This window comes from Bombyx mori, chromosome 23 (genome assembly GCF_030269925.1).
Source record: "Bombyx mori chromosome 23, ASM3026992v2".
NCBI lineage: Eukaryota > Metazoa > Arthropoda > Insecta > Lepidoptera > Bombycidae > Bombyx > Bombyx mori.
In genome coordinates, this window is record NC_085129.1 from 305,477 (window position 1) to 328,071 (window position 22,595).

Sequence of the window (22,595 nt, forward strand, 5' to 3'; positions counted from 1 at the left end):
GTCTTCATTTAACACCCTTTTCACCGTGGTTCTGCTTAACCCCATCTGAAGGGCCAACAGTTTCTGCTTACGTTTGGGATTTCTTTGAATTCGCGCCTTTACAGCTTTTATCACTGCTGGAGTCCTAACAGACCGAGGGCGACCAATTCTTGACCTGTCATCTACACTACAGTCTTCATTGTATCGTTTGATGGTACGATAAACGAATCTTTTGGTTATATTCAAATTTTTCAGTATGTTAAAAATTTGAATTGGCGCGTAACCGCAACGATGCAACGCAATAACTGCAACACAGTTTTCTTTAAGCGTCCACTCCATATTTAAAAATGAGTAAAATTCTAAAAGTATACATTTTTATTTTCATGAACAATTCGAAATTCGAATTCAATAAACTTTTTTGTGGCCAGCATTCTAAAAGAAAAGTTTTTACTGTGTGACAATACTTATGACCTGACTAGTTATATCAGGAGTAGGTACATACGAGGGAGGCCTACCTAGGGTGCACCTTTCCGTACGCAGTCACCGCTAGTGTAGGTAATGCTGCTCCCAACATGGTAGACCGAGGATCTGTAGCGGGCGCATCAGCACAGGACCGGTCATCGTGGGGATAATATACAGCGAGCGAGGAAGCGCAAGACTAGTCTACATTATTCAGTCTACATTATTTCAGTACTATACGGACAGGAAAACACCGGTATACGCGTGCTTCCTAGACTTGTCTAAGGCGTTTGACACAGTCCTATATGATAAGCTTTGGGACAAACTGGGCAGGGCGGGTGTACCGGTTGAGGTCATATCAGTGTTACAGGAATGGTACCACTGCCAGCGGAACCAGGTGAGATGGGCGGGAGCTTTGTCCGGGCCATATGGCATGGAGTGTGGCGTGAGGCAGGGGGGGCTGACCTCTCCTTTGTTATTTAACTTGTACATAAATGACCTTATCGGTGAGCTCAGCAGCACTCATACCGGTTGTCATATTGATAGTGTATGCGTCAATAATATTAGCTACGCGGACGATATGGTGCTGCTGGGACCATCGGTAGGTGCTATTCGTAAGATGCTGGCTATATGCGAGACCTACGCTGGGGAACATGGACTGACCTACAGTAAAGCAAAAAGTAAAGTTCTGCTTTTCAAGGGTAAGTCAGGTGCACCCGTTCCAGTTCGTGTTCCTTCAATTAAATTATATGATGAGGAACTGCAGAGAGTGACCAGTTTTAAGTACCTGAGTCACATTGTAACGGATGATTTGTCCGATGACGCAGATTTGGAGCGGGAGCGCAGGGCATTGGCGGTCCGAGGAAACATGATTGCCCGTAGATTCGCTCGGTGCTCCTCCCCAGTAAAAAATTCTTTGTTTAAGGCATTTTGCCAATCGTTTTACGCGAGTAGTCTATGGGTGAATCATACTCAACGGGCTGCCAGGGTCCTGCGCGTTCAATATAACAACATCTTCAGGGTGCTATTGCGGCTGCCTTCCTACTGCAGTGCGTCGCAAATGTTTGCTGATGCCCGGACGGATGGCTATCAAGCTATAATCCGAAAAAAGGTTGCCTCTTTTTTAAGACGAGTGAGAGACAGTAGTAATGGCATCCTCGGGATGATTGCTTTTCGCGCTGATTGTCCGATCCAACATAAATGGATGTGTATAATTACCGGACAAGACTGACATATCCTTATTATTATTATTTTACTCCTCATTATGAAATGTGTATGATTTTCTTTTTATTTTATTTTATTTTTTCTCCAAATTAATTAACTGATTGACATAATGATAGCTAATATTGACATAGAGTGGTTACTACTGTATTCATATAATTATGTGTTTCTAATTAATTTCCTTTGTATATTTAATTAATTGAATTAGTATATTGTTCATTTTCTATTTGTATTGTTGAACTGTTTGTGTGCTGACTATTGTATTATTATTAATTTATGGATTTTTTCTGAAATAAATGTTTTATTATTATTATTATTATTATTAACATTAACATAACCAACCCCCACTCGCCAAGCCGACTACTAATAAGTAAGTGAATGTTCTGTAGCGGTAACTCTCGTAGAACACGAGATATGTGAGTGATGCCTGAACTGTGCTAATGATATTATCAAGATCAGTCCCGAATAATAACGTTAGGACTACTGAGCAATATCAACCGTTCGGTGGAAGTTCTTTTCTTTGTCTATACCGCTAAAGTTTTATAAAGGCTCCAAAAATTGTGGATCATCTGTTTGGCTTTTTTCGGACAGCGGCCGAACTTCACACGAGGTGTTCGCGCCCAGGGGGCACGTGGGGTGTGCACGGGGCACGGTCTGCAGTGGCTCGTCACCGGCAGCGGCACGGCGCCGAGAGGGAAGAAAGCTCTCCTTCTTCCGTTCCGCCGCCTCCTTCTGTGAGATGATGCTTGGGAATTACGACAAAGGCAGGACATATCGCCTGCGGGTGATATTGTTCGGTAGACCGACGGTTCGAATGCTGTTGTTAGGAACTTGTATTTATGTAAGCTTTCTTTAAAATGTTGTAAATGAGATTCAGGCACCTGTAAAATATCTTGTATTCTATGATGGCTATCTGCCACACTCGCAGAAGTCGAGCATGGTCTGGCAGGACTCGTCGCTAGTGAGCGTAGCGGCTGCAACGGTCGGCAGCGACAGGTCCGGTCCTATCTTCGCGACGAGGACGCTGTGCTGCTCCACAAGAGCGAGGCGGTGCGCGACCGTGTGTCTCGCCGTCCTCGTCGCAGCTACTGGAGTGGCGGCACTCCGACCTGGGCTTCTTCTGGGGGTCTATGGGTTCCAGTAACCACTGAACACCAGGTGGGCTGTGAGCGCGTCCAACCATCTAAAGCAATAAATAAAACACTTTGAATTGATTTATACATTTCGTTATGAGACTTGCTGGATTCTATTGTTTTATTATATGTACCTATTGATTACGGAAATATTATGCTTAAGGTTTGGACGTGTCGGTCGGCACTGATAGTGATCGAGGTGTTATGTGGACGACATAACACAATGTCACTGAGTTCGCGGATAAAGTTTAAACAATAGCGCAATAACATGACAAAGATACAAATCAATGATAAATATATTATAGATATGGCGGTGTATCACTACGAAGACTATCACGTAGTATTTTTTTAGATTAAGTCTCGTTTTGTTCAAGAATAAGGATACAGTCGTCAGACGCACGTCGGCTCGCGCCTTGAGTAGCTGTATCAAACAACAAATAAAATAATAAAACGGAATTGTGATGTGAAAAGAGTTTTAGATCTGTGTGACGTAGCAGTGACAATGTCTCGTTCTACTCGTAGTAATGAACTGGATATGGACGCGGTGTGGGGGGAGCTGGGACAGTTCGGTCGCTACCAAGTTACGATATATCTTTCGATACTGATATCCATACTGTTTTCGGGCATTTATTTAGGGCAGTATATTTTCGCGACCGGTGCAGTACAGTATAGGTGAGTGCCAATAGAAGTTTAGCCTGTGTTTGATTCTTTATTCATGTTATCTGCCGGGATCCATCAGCGATGCATTCGTCCCGGCCAAGAGCCACATGCTAGAAGGTTGGTAACCGCGAATCCATGAAGCTCACTCGTCGTAAATGACCAACTTGAAACTGACAACCAGTTTTGTGAGATACGTGTGTCAATAATCAAATTTATTCTACGTGAGATTCAAACTGGTGGTAGGAACTTTTGTGAGTCCGCGCGGATAGGTACCATCGCCGTGCCTATTTCTACCGTGAAGCAGTAATGCGTTTCGGTTTGAAGGGTGGGGCAGCCGTTGTAACTATACTGAGACCTTAGAACTTATATCTCAAGGTAGGTGGTGCATTTACGTTGTTGATGTCTATAGTTGTGCACACATAACAAAGTGTGAGGATGATATCTTGAAGTGCAGTAAGCAATTTTGGAGATTTGTTAAATCCAAGAGGAGTGCTGGGGATTTTCCTAACGAATTGTTCTTAAATGATAGGTGCTCATCTGATGGTTCTGAAATATGTAATTTATTTAATGTTCATTTTGGTTCTGCCTTTTTAACTAACAATACACAGTCAGCATCATCGTTAAGTTATACCCCTGCTTCTTACGACCTTAACTGTGTAGATATTTCTTCATTTTTTATTTCGGTGGGTAAAGTCAAGCAATATTTAAAAAATCTTGATATTTCCAAGGGTGCTGGTCCGGATGGTATTCCGCCTGTTTTTTTGCGACAATGTTACGCTCAGCTGTGTTACCCTTTGCATCTTCTTTTTAATCACTCATTATCAACTGGTGTTATGCCCCGTATTTGGAAGCGGTCGTTCGTGGTGCCAGTCTTTAAGAGCGGTGATAAACATAACATAGCTAACTACAGACCAATTTCTAAAATTTGTGCCATCCCTAAGATGTTTGAACGTATAGTTTATGATTTTTTATTTCCATTGATTAGGCCTCATATTATAGAGCAACAACATGGTTTTATAAGCCATAGATCTACTGAGACAAACCTCTGTGAGTTTTTGGATTATGTATTGAGCTCCATGGAGGATGGTCATCAGGTTGATGTGGTGTACACGGATTATTCCAAAGCGTTCGATCGAATAAATTTTGACATCTTGATTGAGAAATTGCATGGACTTGGGGTCCACGGTGATTTGCTGCGATGGCTTGAGTCTTATGTTAGAGATCGCAGTCAGGCTGTGACTTTCAATGGTTTTTGTTCATCATTTGCACCTGTTCCCTCGGGAGTTCCTCAGGGCTCTCATCTCGGTCCTATGTTATTTAATATATATGTCAATGACGTTTCGAATGTTTTCAGGAAATCCAAATTCATTATGTACGCTGATGACAAAAAAGTATATAAAGTTATAAAGTCCTTAAACGACTGTTTGGAATTACAGGATGATTTGAACAACTTATTTGTTTACTGTCAAAATAACTTACTCACAGTGAATACTAATAAGTGTACTATTATAACATTCTCACGTGGAAGATCGAATATCTTGTATGACTATTCTATTAATGGTCAAACTTTGGTACGCACCACAGTTGTTCGTGATTTGGGTATTTATTTGGATTCCAGTTTGATTTTTGATTTTCATGTTAATGAAATAGTAAATAAGGCTTTTCGAATGTTAGGCTTCATACTTAGAGTTGGTAAAGACTTTAAAAGACCATCTACTTTGATTCTGTTGTACAACAGTTTTGTACGGTCTATATTGGAATATGGCTCCGTCACATGGAACCCCCAATATAATGTTTATATTCAGCGACTAGAAAGAGTCCAAAAAAAGTTTTTTAAGCATCTTTTATACCATTGTCGTCGCTTTAACTCTCCAGAACCGACAGAATTTGTCTCTCTAGTCGATCGCAGGCTACTGAGGGATCAAATGTTTTTATATAAAATAATAAATAACGAGATTGATTCTAGCTATCTACTTTCCAAAATTTCATTTAAATGTAGTCGTATTTCCGCGCGTTCTAAACAGACCTTCCACATGTCCACGGCTCGAACGAAATATGCTTCTAACTCTTTTGTCCGTAGATCTTGTAGGTTGTATGATGCTAAGTTCTCTAATGCTGATATCTTTTGCTTGTCACTTGTAGCATATAGAAAAGCTATTTTGGAGTGTTTATAGGGTGATTTGGCCCGATAAGTGTTGTAGTTTTATAGTGTGAGTTAATGTATAAAATGATATGTGCGTATTGTGTTGCTTTTGTTTTTTTTTTGTAATTTAAATTTCTAAATTTCTCTTCTTGTTCACTGTCTACTTATATGTGATTTTGATTGTGGAAACATATTTGGTTATTGTTTTAGCTATATTTTTTTAAATATTGTATGTTTTGTATTGTACTGTTTGTTTCCCAAATAAATAAATAAATAAATAAATAAATAAATAGGCTCCAGTAACCACATAACACCGGGTGGGCTGTGAGCTCGTCCACCCATTTAAGAATATAAAAAAAGATAGTGTGTTGTTAACAGTAACCATACGTAAGTTCACAAAAGGCTACAAGACCTCGAGCGCGCCTACATTTGATCAGCGATGCAGCAAAAAAGAAAGCGCTAGAGAAATAAACGCTCCGTTATGTTTACGCCAAATTTCGGATTCTTCTTGGACTAGATAGGGCAATGGCGAGAGTTAACAACTACACAATACGATAATGAGTAGTAGTAACCTAACCAGGGTCGCATCCCCTTCATGTTCTGGCTTATGAGAAAACCTTTCAGCTGGGTTTTTAATCAGACCACCCACATGATACTTATCCTGAATAAAAGGCACCCAAAGCACCCAACGCGACGTGGCGACGTGCGCGATTGTAGATAACCAATCAACGGTCTTGTAGCCTCTCTACTGACGCGTACGTTGCAGTTGTTTGCGAACAGAAAAAACATCACGCTAATTATTGTTATTCTAAAGGTTTTATTTCACCGAGTGTTATTTTTTTATTACAGAGCATTGTTAGATAAAGTATGCATTGTTCGACGCGCGTGGCCGGTCACAGAAGGACACCTGAGTCAATAAACTTTTAATTAGCAACTTTCTTTGTAGGAGGGGTTCAAAGGCGGGGGTCGTGTTTCCCACAAGGTCGGAACAGATATTAAGGTCCATGCGGTCTTTGTTCAGCAAAAACTCTCATCACAAAAGTCCGGTTCATTAAAATCTCTGATTATATCGACATACTTGTATTAAATCGTGGAAACAGCTGAATAATAAGAATTTAAATTTGCTCTGTAGCGACAGACGAGCTCGTGGCCCATCTGGTACAAAGTTGTTACCGGACCTCATTGACAGCGTGACAAGTATTGTAGCATCTTGTCGCTTGGATTATTAATACTGTTTTCCAGCGTCGTCTCCACGGCTCCCACTTACATATTGTGTGTTGTAGCGCAGAGACAAACGAGGCCGAATAATAAGCGCCTATTTGGTTAATATCTCAGATCGCAATAACAGTATGTATTAGAAGCTTATCTATCTATCACGTCGGCGGGTCGTGCACGGTCTCGTTTGATCAGTTTTGGAACGGCTCATGGATATTGCTCGTTTTATGGTTACTTGAGGTGAATTGCGCGATAGGAGCTAATATCTCATTTTATGGGAAATTGGAAGTTCATTGTTTTTTGTATTTGGGTTTTTATCTCTCTGCCTGATCGTCTAAATGGCACCTAATTACTCCCTGGTGCGTTGTACGCGGACCTTCACAGTCCTCTAGTGTTCTATTCTGCAACGTTTTAATTGCCACTCCACTCGGAGACTCGCCACTGAGAGTTCTCCACTTCAGACACAAGCTTAGATCGTCTTTCCCGCACCACGCTCCGAAAAATACTCTGATATCGCGCATCCCCCGTGCTGTCATCTGTATAGCAATGCACGCCATGAACGGATAGCATGTCATTGATATACAGGATGAAAAGCGTAGGGGAGAGCACCGAGCCTGAAACGCCAGCGTTAATGTTCCGCCCATCCAAAAAGCTAGCGACCCACCTGCAGAGTCTCTGGGATTCTGTAAGATGGTAACTTCGACAGAAGTGCCCTATGTCAAATCCTGTCGAAGGTCTACGCGATATCAAGGCTTATAGCGAGAGCCGCACTCTTACTCTCCAAGGCTACAGCCCACCTGTAAGGTATACAAGAAGATAGCCCTATAGGCCTATTGTGCGATGGGTCCGACCGTCACCCTTCTTGGGTATAGGGTGGACATGTGCGGTATTCCATGAAGTGCAATAAGATAGGCGATACAAACGCGTTAGCGCGGGCTTTAGCTTAGGGGCGCAGGTTTTCAAAATCACTGCGAAGATGCAACCGGGCTTATGGATCGCTCGCAAACTTCTGCCAACGTGTTCCGATTTCACCTTGGCAATGTCTTTCTTGTAGGACCTGGAAGTGGCGTTATATTTCCGCCTTTCCCCTGAGGCGCTAGGATCCCGACGTCTTCTGGGATCATCCATGCCGCGCACGTGAACCGCTTACAACCTGCATGTTATGAATGTTAATATACAAATAAAGAAGCAATTTACCGCAGGTATTGAAACTGGATTATAAATGCCTCTGAGGATGTGACCTTTAGTGCTTTTCCTCAACATTATGCGATTCTATGAGGACACGGCATTCGAATACATATTTAATTCAGGACAATCATTAAGTTATTCTTTAATAAGTAAGAAGCATCGACAATTGGCTCATTACCGAGTGCGTTCTGTAGTTGTCATTGACACAGATTATATGTAAAGCGAACTTTTAGTACCACGCTCTGAGAGTCGCGAGTTACGACTTACGACTCTTAGAATTACGAACTGTTAGCTTTCAATTAAAGGCTAATCTAAGAGTACAACTATGTGCATCATAGTGAAGTACAGACGGATTTGTTATGTTGTTTTCTGATGACATACATACATATGTATAATGACAATGTTTTTTTTTTTATGATTGAAGGATTACTGGTGGCCCGGGGGCCTTTCCAGTTTCACCAGGACAGGTGGACGAGCAAAGGCTCAGCCAGGAGGGGTAGGATTTGCTAACAGCTACCCGAGCGCCTCCGAAGGAGACCTAACAGCTCAAGAGTAGCTGCTTCGCGAATGAATCTACTACCGGATCGGAATCGCGACCCGCTGAGAAGATCCGGCGAGAAACTCAGCGAGCTGATTCATGGGTTAGGTTGCACGGCGAACTCTTTGTCGAGTTCGACGAGTACGGTTACCGAGGTCCCTAAGCCTGCTCCTAGTGTTAGAGCTGAAGGCGTCTAATGCAAAGGTTATTGGATCTGATGGATTCGTAAGGACGTGTCTAGGGCGTCGACGGTGACTAGCTCCTGCGTGATCAGGATTCAGGGAGTAGTCAGCGGCGGCAATGATAAGGCGATTATCATGACGTATACCCTTATCGAAGTACCGTTCCGACGCTGACTTCATGTATTTCTGTATAGATTCGAGGCCCAGGTCGTCGTGTAGGTCAACGTTCCTCACGAACCACGGAGCTCCGACGGCTAACCTGCAAAAGCGGGATTGTAGAGATTGAAGGGTGTCTATGTGTGTACGGGCCGCGTGAGCGAACACCACACTCGCGTAAGTCATGACGGGCCTTATGCAAGTTTTGTAAAGTGTCACCTTGTTCCGATTTCCCTGCCTATTTCTGCCGTGAAGCAGTAATGCGTTTCGGTTTGAAGGGTGGGGCAGCCGTTGTAACTATACTTGAGACCTTAGAACTTATATCTCAAGGTGGGTGGCACATTTACGTTGTAGATGCCCATGGGCTCCAGTAACCACTTAACACCAGGCGGGCTGTGAGCTCGTCCACCCATCAAAGCAATAAAAAAAAAAGGGACATTTTACTTCGCTTACAGATCATGGGGTAGAGTCTACCGAGAATAAACGCGGCACGGTCACGGACTGATTTTATATGCGGGCGGAAAGTCATCGATGCATCCAGGGTAACGCCCAGGTACTTGACCTTCCTGGTCCAGGGTATGGATTGACTAAAGAGAGTAATCGGGGGTGTGAGATTCCTCCTCCTAATACGGGAGGAAATCCGTGTGGAGCTTCCCCTCTGAAATAGCACCGCAGTACTTTTCGCTGGGTTGATGTCTATGCGCCATTTTCGGAACCACTGTCCTAGGGCTAGGGCTGCGCTCTGAAGCTTCTTCGCGATTAGGTGGTTGTTTCTACTGGAATAGTAAACAGTCGTGTCGTAGGCGAATAAAGCTAAATGGGTCGGCGGCGACCGGGGAATATCGTTAACGAATAAGCTAAATAGGAGGGGTGAGAGGACAGAGCCTTGCGGGACTCCAGCTGTGAGAGGTCGTGGGGAAGAGCGGGTTCCCTCAACTCGATATCGAAAAGAGCGGTTCGACAAGAAGTCCCGTATGATGAGCACGAGACTATCCGGCACGCCCATGTTGAATAGTTTGAAAATCAAACCATTGTGCCAGACTTTGTCGAACGCTTTTGCGACGTCGAAGAAGAGAGCTCCCGTGTATAATGGTTTTGGTCGATTAAGCCCCACAAGAATGTACTCCGTGAGGCGGTGCACCTGTTGAACGCATGAGTGATTTGTACGGAATCCGAATTGTTCATCGATGAGAATGCCCTTGGATGAGACGAAGTCTCTGAGGCGTTTGTAGAGCAGACGCTCATACAGTTTGCCTAGAGACATGAGGAGGCTAATCGAGCGGTAGCTCGTCGGATGATTTTTTGGTTTACCGGGTTTATGTATGCCGATAACGTCCGCTTCTTTCCACACCGCGGGAAAGATACAGTTCGCCATAGCGGCATTGAAATAGATGCCAAGATCACGATGAGTTGGACGGGTAGAAGTTTAATAACGCGGTTGGATATACCGTCGGAACCGGGAGCCTTGCGGGGACGTAGGTCTTTGATTAAGTCTTTAACGGGGTGACGGGCTTTCCATCGGGGTGACGGGTAGTAACGCATCCGAGGGTGGCAAGGAGGCTCTGCGTTCTATCTCACTGTCTACTAATTCTACATGAACAGATCCACGGATTGAGTGCTGGGCGTGCACTGGGTTTGCAATGTATGGGCCAGCAGCTCTGCTTTTTTGTCATCATCGAACGCCGCGAGTGGGCCTGAGGGGCCTACGAGGGGGGGCATAGTTACTACCGTATCCGATTTGAGAGTACGAGCTAAGCAGTAGTAAGACCTTTGGGAGGGCGCGAGTCCTTCTAAGAAATCAGACCATCTGGCATCTCGGACTTCGGCGATGCGAGACTTTACGTCGCGTTGTAGGGCACGCATTCGAATACGATTTTCCGCGGTAGGATACCTGTCGTAGGCGCGTATCGAAGCGTTCTTAGCTCTAAGGAGTTCCCTAATATCGTCGGACAATTTGAAGCGGTGAAGGAAGTCCTCCGCTACAACTTGTTTCGCTGACCTATCTAATGTCGAGGTGATGTGTGACGTTACAATGTCTATGGCTTCAGCGGTATCCCGAGGAGACGGGGTAAAGTCCGGGCTAAACGGGAGCTATGGTGGATCAGATTCAGCCAGGCTGATGCCCAGCGTGTGCCAATCCACCACAGTCCTCGTGACGGGAACGGAATCGGGAGCGCGACCGAGCTTCATAACGACGGGACGGTGGTCTGAATCTAACTCTGAAACTACTTCGATCGAGCGTAAGCGCAGAGTTACGTTTTTTAATAACGCTATGTCGAGTATATCCGGGCGATGCGCGATATTTAGCGGGTAGTGAGTCGGGGTTAGCGGAGCGACGATATCGAAGGCGAGATCATCGACTAATGCGTCAAACCGCCTGCCATTCGGAGTTGTGGTGTGTGAGTTCCACCTGATGTGTTTACAATTTAGGTCGCCCGCCAGAATGACAGAGCTCCCCATACCGAGCAGCGTCTCGATATCACTGCTTAGAACGATCTTATCCGGTGGAAGATAAACGGACGCGATAACGATCGGTGCGTGTCCCGTCAGTGAGATTCGGCACACTGATGCTTCGATATTAGCGAGCGCGGGAGGATCGAGCGGGACGCAATGCAGGGCTCTTCTATAGTAAATGACGGTACCACTACCACGAGCAGAGAGCCTGTCGTTCCTGACCATGTTATAGTTATAATGACAATGTATAATCATTTAAACATACCAATGGGGTCTTGTCTTGCTCTGATAATAAATAAATAACCTGAAATCTGACTACAACGCCACCCTCAGCTCGGGTCTACTCCAGACCTCGCTCAAACACATCCTAAACATAAACCAAGTGTTTAGAGGGGTTCTGTTATAAATATCACAGAAGATTCTTTGTTTTAATGAAAATCTATGTCTGCCTATTTGTTTGTCGCCTTTTTAGCGATAGTAGCAGCGACCCCGGACCGCCACCACTAGGCAAATAACATCGTAGGATAATCGAAAAATAGGATTATTCAAAATAGCCTAGAATTATTGCAAGGGACCTTAGAACTAATATCTCAAGGTGGGTGGCGCATTTAGATTGTGGGGTGTGTGGGTGTGTATGGGCTCCAGTAACCACTTAACACCAGGTGGGCTGTGAGCTCGTCCACCCATCAAAACAACAACAAAAAAAGATTAGATAGGTTTCCAGTCGTTGAAGCTATTTTTAGGATCGTTGCAGAAATCAATATTCCGTCTGCACATTGCCAATCGATTTGACTTGGAATATCTTTTTATATTCATTTAAACACGCCTTTTCATGAAAGTATAATCTATTTGACATTTGAATTAATTGTTACTTGTTACTCCCGTTCCTGGAGGAAGTGTGTAGTGCGTAATAGAGTAGGTACGAAGTATGAGAAAGTCGTGATTTTAATGACATCATTAATAACTCTAACAGCCTGGCCACGGGACATTCGCCGATGCGAATATTCGCGCGGTGCGAACGGCGAAGCGTCTAGCGACTAAAACAAGCGCATAGAAATGTACCTAACAAGCCACGCGCACCGGCGACCGGCGAAGCGACCGGCGAAATGTACCGAGCGAATCGCGCGATGCGGCGGGCGAGCAAAACAAATGCATGAATACGGACGGCGCGAGCCACGGAGTCGAGCGGTAGTCGCGGCGAATAGTGCAGTGATTAAATGAGTTTAGTTGTTTTCGCCGCGAAAAATTAACGCCGAAATTTTTATATTTTTTATTTATTTTTTATTTTATATTTTTAAAGTCGTCGTGGCCTAACGGACGTCCGGTGCAATCGTGTTGAGCGATGCACCGGTGTTCGAATATCAGGCGGGTACCAATTTTTGTAATGAAATACGTACTCAACAACACTCAACGTTCACGATTGATTTCCACGGTGAAGGAATAACATCGTGTGATAAAAATGAAATCTTCAAAATAATAATTTGCGTAATTACTGGTGGTAGGACCTCTTGTGAGTCTACACGGGTGGGTACTACCACCCTGCCTATTTCTGCCGTGAAGTAGTAATGCGTTTCGGTTTGAAGGGTGAGGCAGCCATTATAACTATACTTGAGACCTTAGAACTTATATCTCAAGGTGGGTGGCGCATTTACGTTGTGGATGTCTATGGGCTCCAGTAACCACTTAACACAAGGTGGGCTGTGAGCTCGTCCACCCATCTAAGCAATAAAAAAATAAAATAGCTGAAATACTAGCTAGACCAGCTATTTGGAAGTCTAGCCACCCAAAGTATTTCTCGTACTTCTTGTGGAATTCTCCATCTATAGGTATACTCCGATTCTTATTCAAATCATGTACTTCACAATCTTTTCCAAATAATAGGTCCTGAACCAAAAAACTATTAATTTGTAAGCAATATCGAGATAATTTCGATATAGACATTTCGCTGTCGGACTTCCTTACTAGTCGCGGCGGCGAACGTGAGTACCCGTGGCCTGCAAACGGTGCTGCGCGAATGGTCGCCTCGCCCACCGCTTCGCTGTTCGCACCGCCGATCCCCGTGGCCAGGCCGTAAGCTAAGAAGATTCCGATTCTTGAGTAGTAGCCGTATACGGTCGGTACAACTAATCTAATTCCATAGCCAGTTTAGCGAAGGAAACTGTGCAATTTATTTTTAAAGAACATCATATTACAAATTTAAGTATCCAATGGAAAAAGAAAAACTGGTATATTGAAGGTCAAATCAAGTCAAATGTCGTTGATAGCTTGCTAGTGACTTGCGGCCCGTGGTTTAGAAGCACGTAGAGGAAAAACGTACCAAAATTCATTTTGATTTAACTATATGGCTATGTTTTATGACCCAAACTGCACGAACAAAATAATTCTACTATAGACAGATACGAGTTTATTTTATTTTATTTGTGCTCCATGTATGTAGATGCCGGTGGGCTACCTTAGGCTTAGTGCTTATCGGAGCTCTTGGACATCATAACGCTAGAACCATTGTGGCGACATGTGGAGACATGTCACATCGTTTTACTGGCGGTAGGGCGTATTGTGAGTCCGCACGGGTAGGTATCACCACCCTGCCTATTTCTATCGTGAAGCGTTTCGGTTTGAAGGGCAGCCATGGTACTGTACTGAGACCTTAGAACTATTATCTCATGGTGGATGGCGGCATTTACGTTGTAGATGTCTATGGGCTCCGGTAACCACTTAAGACCAGGCGGGCCGTGAAATCTAGCGAACCAGTTCTGGCACTGGCGTACTGTCAACACACCTTCTCCATACACATCGGTTAATTTCTTTCTGGCTTGAACAGTATTTTTACCCGTGCTGTAGTAAAACAGTAAGATATGTCGAAAATGCTGCTTATATTTATCGCTCTCCATATTTAAAAGAGCACTAACGAAAAAGTACTGCGTAGAATTAATTGGAATTTTTCACACACATGCCTTGCTTTGCAACACTTTTTACAACTTTGTAGCCCTCCCCTTTCTTTACGTGACTCTCAAATTGTCAGATTAGTGGAATATACACTTTTTAGCATGTAATTAACTCACTCTACTTTAATCTGACGCGCTCGAAATTTTCTAATGATAAATTTTTTTTACTAATCTGTACCTTTATCCTGGACGCGTGGCTTTATTTATGAGGTTCATATTTGGTGGAGGTACTTAGCCGGGTACAAGGTATCCCCCTGTATATTAATCTGCCGCGCTTTAGTAAGTCCCGAAATCCCCGCTTGGGGTTCCCTACTACTACGAACAAACCTTGCTTTTTCCCAATATAATTATAATTAAGACTGCGCTTTGAATGTATTGGGCTTTTTTCTCTGTTCTTTTTATCTACATGCCTTCTCAGATATGATTCACTTTCAAAATATTTTAAATGATGGTTGACCAAGACAAGTAATAAAACATCTAAAATTGTAACACGTTTCAAAACGAGTTGGCGCATATTAAGGTTGATCTATGAAGATGTATGCGGACTCGTACGTTTTGCAACAATAGGAGGCAGGATGTGCGTCGTTAGGATCAACGTTCACCTGATTTATGTGAATGGAATTCTTCACTCGCCCACACACTATGTTAAGTGGATGGATGGATTGTGATTGCAAGTATTTTTTACCCAATTTAGCTTCATCAACTAACGGTGTGGATGTAGAGGGGTTACCGGAAATCATAGATCACTTGCGTCATTTAGCAACTCGCCACGGAGGCGGTGTGGGCCACACGGCGCGTTGGACATCAGCCAGGAACCTACTTAGTGGCAGGGAGCTCCTCGCGCGAGAGCTCCTTGCCACTTGCTGCAGCTGCTGCCAAAAAAATCTGATCATAATGTTTTTATTCTATTCTATTACACAGGCTTTATCTGTTGCCTGCGGCGTTGTGCTGTCACTAACATAAGTATATTGTTTAATTCGTTTATTAGTAAAGTAATTTGTAAGCTTTTATTTAAAAACAAAGAAAATGCAGAAAAAAGCTATCTTTCGTAAATATCATTTTTTGGGTGAAAGCTTCCCGGCCTGTGCTCTGACAGCGTGCACGTAAGCTTTCTTAGCGATCGGCTGAGAACTGCTGAAGTGAAATCCCAACATTCAAAGTCCTTCACTCTCGATATATAATTTTACTATACAATTTATAACATACAGTATGTTGCAATACTATACTTTCTTTCACAAATGTAGCGCTTCCCACCAAGTAGGTATTCTACATATTTGTATGGTAACAAGTGCCTCTGTTCTCGACGGTCATTCAATTAGAACATCACAGTCACTTAACGAACATTAAACATTGTTTTATTTGACTTCACTTAAACAACATAATTGAATCTCTGCAGATTTGTTAAAGTTCCGTTGTAATTACTATTTATGTTAAACTAGTCGGGTTAACAGATGTCCTGCCGTGAAAAAACCCTAAAAATTAGATATCCATTGCAGCGCTATCTATTGTCCCTTATTTAGCCTTAATTATACAAGGTTTTATCTATTCATTGGCTAGAACCCAACAAATCAAAAACGATTTAGCTGTACAGGAGGAGTTAAGTGAGCGCAACACCGACAGAACAACAAATGCCAACCTACACTAGAAGGCGCCGTCGACTCGATTACAATCGTAATTAAGTTAGTTTTCATACAAAATTGATCAAGGAAGGAAGTGTGCTCCGATTTTTGTCAAAGGTTACAAAAACATCTCATTGTTTACGTTGCGACGCTGATGATAAGGAACTTAGCACCTACTTCCCTATGAGCTTCCTCATCATATCTACTGATCAAATCAGTATTGCCAGTTTGTGTGTTCCGATATTTCCTTACCTATATGAAAACATAAAACATAATTTGTGTTCTTAAATAGATATAGGGAATCGTGTGTTGTACGGTCGATTTATAGATTATTGTATAATAATATTTTAATAGTTTACAACCAGACTTAATTTTTTACAACTAATAAAAAAGGTAAAACATATTTGTTGAGAAAAAAAATGGATGCAATGCGTGTGCTGCCATGATATGAGACCGTCAGCCAAAAGTGGCCTAACACACAATTTTCCATATTCGCGCTTATACATTGCAATTTATTTAAAACATAATAAATTTTGATGCAAAACCGGCTTATCCCTAGTCTCACCCATAAAGCACAGAGGGCTTTGTTAACATTATTTTCCTGCGTAGATATTGTTTTTGCCTACGAAGCAGTGAGAAGTTAATTCCCATCTCATTATCTCCATACTAACTATGATAAGCTTAGGAAACTTTGGCACTGGCTGCCTCATATGCATATGTGTCTCGCACACACTCTCTTGCGTATAGCCTCAACGTTTAAAGGACTGTATTGCAGCCAATGGAGACCACTTCGAATAAGCTTTTTATACTTTAAATTGTTTTATATTTATGTATTAAACTAACACACTGTAAAAGTATATAAATGTTATTTGCAATAGATTTTTATTTTATTTTTTCATTGTAACAGTATTTATGGCCAGACTAAGTATTTTCCCCTACCTGTTCGCTGGTAGCCTGAGAGGCTATTCCAGCAACGCCCGGACGGGTTGGTGAGCTCACGGGCTCAACTTGAAAAAGTTTGCAACACTAGCCCTAGCAAATCAGTGCTTCGTAGAATCTACCACCGGATCGGGATTACAACCCACTGTGAAGATCCAGCGAGAAACTCAGTGGGTTATATGTGTATGCCAAAGACACAGAGCACTCCAGCCAGCCCTCAGCCCCGCGGGAATTGTCTACAGACCCGCGGGGCTGAGCTACACTATTCTAATTCAATGTTGAACGTACAAATTTGATCCTTGCAGTTTTTGTTTGGTACAGAAAATAATCCTAATGATTTCGACAAATTATACGAATGTTCCCCTGTGGCCCAGCGGCAGCACGCTCGTGGCGTATGGTTGAAGGTTGCGTAATCCAGAGGAATACGAAAAGTCCTACGAACTGCGGGTAACTGATGAGGAGTAGTCCATTCTCTTCTAAAACTTGTGTTAAAGAGAGAGATGGAAAAATATTTTTGGGTGTGTCTGTCTCCGTAAGGATTCGTACGTAAAAAGTATTAACGTGATGACCAATGCGCGGTCCTGGCGCCTAATGGTTAAATAGAAGCTCAAACACGTTTTGTATATTAATTTGAGCACGTGAGGAAGGACGCCGCGATGACCTTGATATTAGTAGATCATAATGATTAAGTCTTGCTGATTTAAATACCTACTTTGCTACAGCAATACAAGTGAAAATTAATTAATAACGGTGATCACGCACTCACTGCGAATGCTATCAAAAGTTGAAGAGCTCACGGACCACCTGATGTTAAGCGCTAAATTCAACCTAATGACGTCGAACGCAAACTCGGGCACTAAATATCAATTCTAGTCTTCGTTCCAAGACATTCAATTCGTTGAAGACGTTCTATTCCGTAAGACATTCTAGTCTCTGTTCCATTCACAAAATGATGTGCCACCCTCCCGATCGGAACGTCTGACTGTTGTGTGGCGGAATGACAACGACTCGGCTGCGATTTGACTTTTACGCTATCTAGAACGTTAAAAACTCGCACTAAGCACACTGGAAAACTAAAAAACGCATCACTTTCGAACGTGAAAAAGTTCGTGAATATATCTCATGTCCGGTAATTAGTCCGTGATCAAGACAAACTTGCTATGGTATGGCTTGCTGGCGTGGTACCTGAATCGCTTCAGGTACTACGCCAGTTTTGTTCTGTTGTTCCCTGCGACTGTGCGCGGTGCCCGTTTTATGCTGCATACGGATCAACGGGTATCCAATGTAGGTAAGGGACTTGTTGAGTTAGAGACGGACCTCTGTGCAATACCCAGCGAATTAGTGGTCTTACCTAGATACCCGACGTGGCCTGCGGGTCGTTCTTAAATCATTACTGGCTCATGGCTATATTTCTTTTACAGATGTAAAGTACCAGAATGTGAAGTGTCACCGCCAGAATTCGACACCGATTTTTGGGGAGTCTGGGCTCTCCCCGAGTCCGGGGGGCGATGCGACCGGCTCCGACCTGTTGGCGGTGGCTGTGGCCCAGGCAGCTTTCATGCAAACGAGACCTTGACATGCGACTCCTGGGTTTATGAGAGAGATCATACTATTGTTGCCGAGGTCAGTTCTAGTTTGGAAACCACATTATAGTTTCAACACCATATAGTTGAAAGTTATCAGATAATTGTGTATTTAAATGTTATACATTTGTGAACGCTGTATTGAGTGACGCAGCGGCTGTGTCGATTTAGACTTCTTGAGCTTCAATTAGCGTTTCATTTCAAGTGACTTGTGAATTAAAAACACCGCATTTATTGATTCAGTCGGTTACAAACTCTTTTTCAATAGTCTATGCGATACTTCTGTTCCGCGGTATCAGCGTGTTGATAGTGTTGGAAGGTCGTGATGCTGTCCACGTATCACGTGTCTGTGATGCACTACATTTGAATTATGATCTTTCTACTTTTGATGTGCGGTGTCATTATGTAATATTATATTTTCTTATATACAAGTAAACACAATGTTTTTCAAGTATTTTTTACGTTTTAATTAATTGCTATAGCCGCTAGTCCACCCTATCAGATAGAGAGAGGCGATCGATCGATGACAAATCGTTTCATCGTAAGGAAAAGTATTAAATTTGCGAAAGTATTCGATCGTCAATAAATTAAAAGGTCAGTTTGTTTCGTTAGAAGTGACCAGGGACAATATGAAACATATACTTCTTTCTAATTTCATTCATATTTGGTTGATGGTCTCGAAGTAAGTTTTTATCCGTATTTGATCCGTATATTCTGAGCGCTGTGTCAGAGCCACCGAGCAACACAATTTGTAATTTCCTACCAAAATGAAATGATTTTTTTTTTTTTTGTCAGGAGGAAATCGCCGGACTTCCGCCCGCCACTGGGGATGGAGGGCGGGGCATGTCAGAGTTGAACTGACTAAAACCTCCTGTCGCTCAACAACCAACGTCCAAACCTCGCATGAGACAGAACTCATGAAGAGGCAGAGGGGGGAAAGTGAAGCGTTTAGTGCGGAGCACATCTCTCCTATCACCCTCCCCCTCGGGACGCCAGACCGGCGGTCGTCGGCGCCATGACCACCAGCCCTCTCGGTCGGCAGGCTATCCGAAGCCCGCCTAGATGGCGCCGGTTAGAGTGAGCTATCCTACGGAATACCCCGCTGGACCAGAACCAGCGTGAGTCGAGGATAGCCGGCCTTCCATCACCCGGATGCTCTTGCGTAAAACGCGTGCAGAGCAGCTTGCACGTCGTCTTCTTAGGCCCCCCTCGCCGGTCCCCAGACCGACATGTGAGGGGGACCCGAAACACTTAGAGGGCCAGGGCTTGGGCGAGATCCGCCTCCCTGGCCCTCACTCGACGGAGGCGGGATTGTGCGTCTCTCACGCGCCCCGCCGCCTCCTTCTGCGAGATGGTGCACTCGCAGAAGTCGAGCATCGCCTTCCACGACTCGTCGTCGCCGAGCATCGATGCCACGACACTCGGCAACGACAACTCGTTTCCTGTTTTTGCGACGAGGACACCGCGCTACCCCTCCCATGCGGGGCAGGCAACGAGCGTGTGCTCCGCCGTGTCCAAGTCGCAACCACAATCGTGGCAGTCTGCCGACGGCTCGGCTCCGATCCGGTGCAGGAACTCACCGAAGCAACCATGCCCAGTGAGCACCTGCGTGAGCCGGAAAGTGAGGCGTCCTCTGTCACGATTCACCCAATACACAAGGACCGGGCGAATCGCCTCGACGGTCCTACGACCGGCCGAAGGATCAGCCAGCCGTCTGGACCATGACTCCAGCACGGACCGCCGAGATTGGGCCCTCCGCGCTCTGACCACACTGGGGCTGGGACGCGCCACGCCCCGGGCACGAAGGTCAGCCCGCCACTGATAGTCAGCAGCGAGCGCCTCCGCTTCCAGAATCCAAGGCGGCGTCCCAGCTAGTATACACGCCGCCTCAAAGGAGATGGTGCGATAACCACGGATGACCCTGACCGCGATGGTGCGTTGCGGCTGTTGCAGCAGCTTCGCCACCCCCGCGGCCAGGGACTGGCCCCACACAGGTGCCTCGTATAGGGCCATTGATCGCACCACCCCCGTATAGAAACGGCACGTCACCTGGTCAGGCCCCCCGACGTTGGGCAGAAGCCGGCTTAACGCGCCGGCCACCCCCAACAAACGAGGGACCAGGTTCTGAAAGTGAGCACGGAAGGTCCAACGACTGTCCAGGATGAGGCCGAGGTACTTCAACTGCACCCCGACCCCGATACGGACGCCTCCAACCACGATATGGGCATCGACAGGTGGCACTCTCCGGGGCCTGTGGAACCACATGGCCTCGGATTTACTGAGCGCCACGTCGAGGCCCAATCTCCTGATTTTGCCGACGACATGCGCCACCCCAGCGGTAGCAAGACGGGCAGACTCAGCAAAACTCCCCCCCCGGGCCCGAACGCACTCCACGCGGAGTTGCGCAATTTCGGGCGACCACCAGTACGCCTGGCGATTAGGAAGTCGAGGGCCGATCCGGGGCATCGACGCATCACAGATGCGACGCATCGTGTCCCGGAACCACCCTGCCTCTCCCTCGACCTCAACCGGGTGTGGACGCATGGGCGCCCACGCCGCCACCGTAGAGGCTTCCATCAGGAGCTCCTTATTCAGGCGCTTCAGTGCCCACTTGGGGAATAACCGGGACGCACCACGGGGGTGGTCCCCGTGGACGTCCGCGACTGCGGAGCGGGCGGAGAGATCAAACCGAATATATCGGTGATCTGACAGTGTCTCCGCCCCCTCCAAAACTCTCCAGTCGCGGATACGGCGTGCGATGGCCGGGCTTGCGAACGTAACGTCCACAATAGACTCGCCCTGCCACCGCACGCACGTCGCAACCGAACCTCTATTCAACAAACAGAGGCCGGCCGCGTTCACCCACCTCTCCAGTAGCCTACCACGAGCGTCCGAGCGGGGGGAGCCCCATGCGACAGACTTCGCATTGAGGTCCCCCGCGGGAATCACTGGGCGGGGAGCAAGGCGGCGAGCAATCGCCCCGATCCCGCCCAGGAAATGCCCGAACTCGACAGTAGGCCTGTTCGGAGAGAAGTACGCCCCGATCACGACGGTCCCTTCCAACTGCACCGCGACGAACCCTTGGCCCCTGGTCACCATCGCCAGGAGGGGGATCGCCGCGTCTCTTCTTATGACTATGGCCGCCAGGCCGTCATCGTCCCCGAACCAGCAATCATTTGCCGGGGGAACGAAGTATGGCTCGGCGACCACAGCCACATCTATGGACCACTCCGCCATGCTCTGAGACAGCATGTCCTGAGTTCTGGCGGAGTGATTCAGGTTTCCTTGGAGGAAACGATAGATGTGGTCCATTACTGTTGAACCACATCCATCGCTCCCTCCCCTTCACCGCTGCCCCCGCCCTCCGGCACCGGCGCCGCAGCGGGGATTACAACGTTGGCCAGTGCTCCTCTGACCAACTTTCTCTTCTGCCGGCGCTTTGCCTTGCGACGCCGGTTGCGTTCGGTATTATCACCGGACGGGAAGCACGCTTTGCCTCCTGCCCGATGGTTTGCCCCGCGCCCGGCTGCAGCGCACAGAGCGCAGTGCGGGGCGGCCGTGCAGGACGCCGCTTTATGACCCGGTTGGCCGCATCGGAAGCAGAGACCACTGCGGTCAACCGAGCTGGTGCACCTGGCGAGGCCGTGTCCAGTGCTAAAGCACCGCAGGCATCTCCAGGCCCGCGGTTCTTGAAGACGCACGTGGGCCGCTATCCAGCCCACTCGCAGTCTCCCTGGATCCCCCGTCGATCTTCCCGGTGGAGGAGTGGCCAAGAAGGTAGCCGCCTCAACCGGGCAGCGCGCCCACGCCGACCTGGCCCCGGAGTACCCTGAGCGGAGTTCACCCACGGTCACACTCTCTGGAGCACATCCACCCTGGGCGGCTATCGCGGCTGCCACCTCCTCTTTGGTGGCGCAGTCGTCCAGGCCGGTGATCCTAATCTCGGCCATCCTCACCGGCCTGTGCACGCGCACCTCTTCCTCCGGCAGCGCCACGCGGAGCGTCGCCACTAGTTTTTCTGCGATGCCAGAGCTGTCGGCACCGGGACACTCCAGCAGCTTCGCCCCATTGGCAATCTGCCGGAAACGGAGGCCTTCTTCTGCCCCGATTTCTTTCAAATTTACAGCCGCGCGCGCCCGGGCCATCACATTACTATAGGTAACGCCCTTTTCGGCTGCGGC

General features: G+C 46.0%; 1 protein-coding gene across 2 annotated transcripts in view; it reads left to right on the top strand.

The window, feature by feature from the left end:
* The window catches only part of LOC101741871 (organic cation transporter protein), a 44,446-nt gene that overhangs the window by 7,778 nt on the left and 14,073 nt on the right, over positions 1 to 22,595 (top strand). Inside the window, exons 1-2 of one of the 2 annotated variants that reach the window (XM_038019357.2) lie at positions 2,932 to 3,464; positions 18,253 to 18,454. In XM_038019357.2, the coding sequence (XP_037875285.1) occupies positions 3,295 to 3,464; positions 18,253 to 18,454 (372 nt within the window). In that variant the 5' untranslated portion in view covers positions 2,932 to 3,294. Of the gene's footprint in view, positions 1 to 2,931; positions 3,465 to 18,252; positions 18,455 to 22,595 lie in introns of those variants that run through there. The other variant, XM_038019358.2, reaches the window with a different exon arrangement.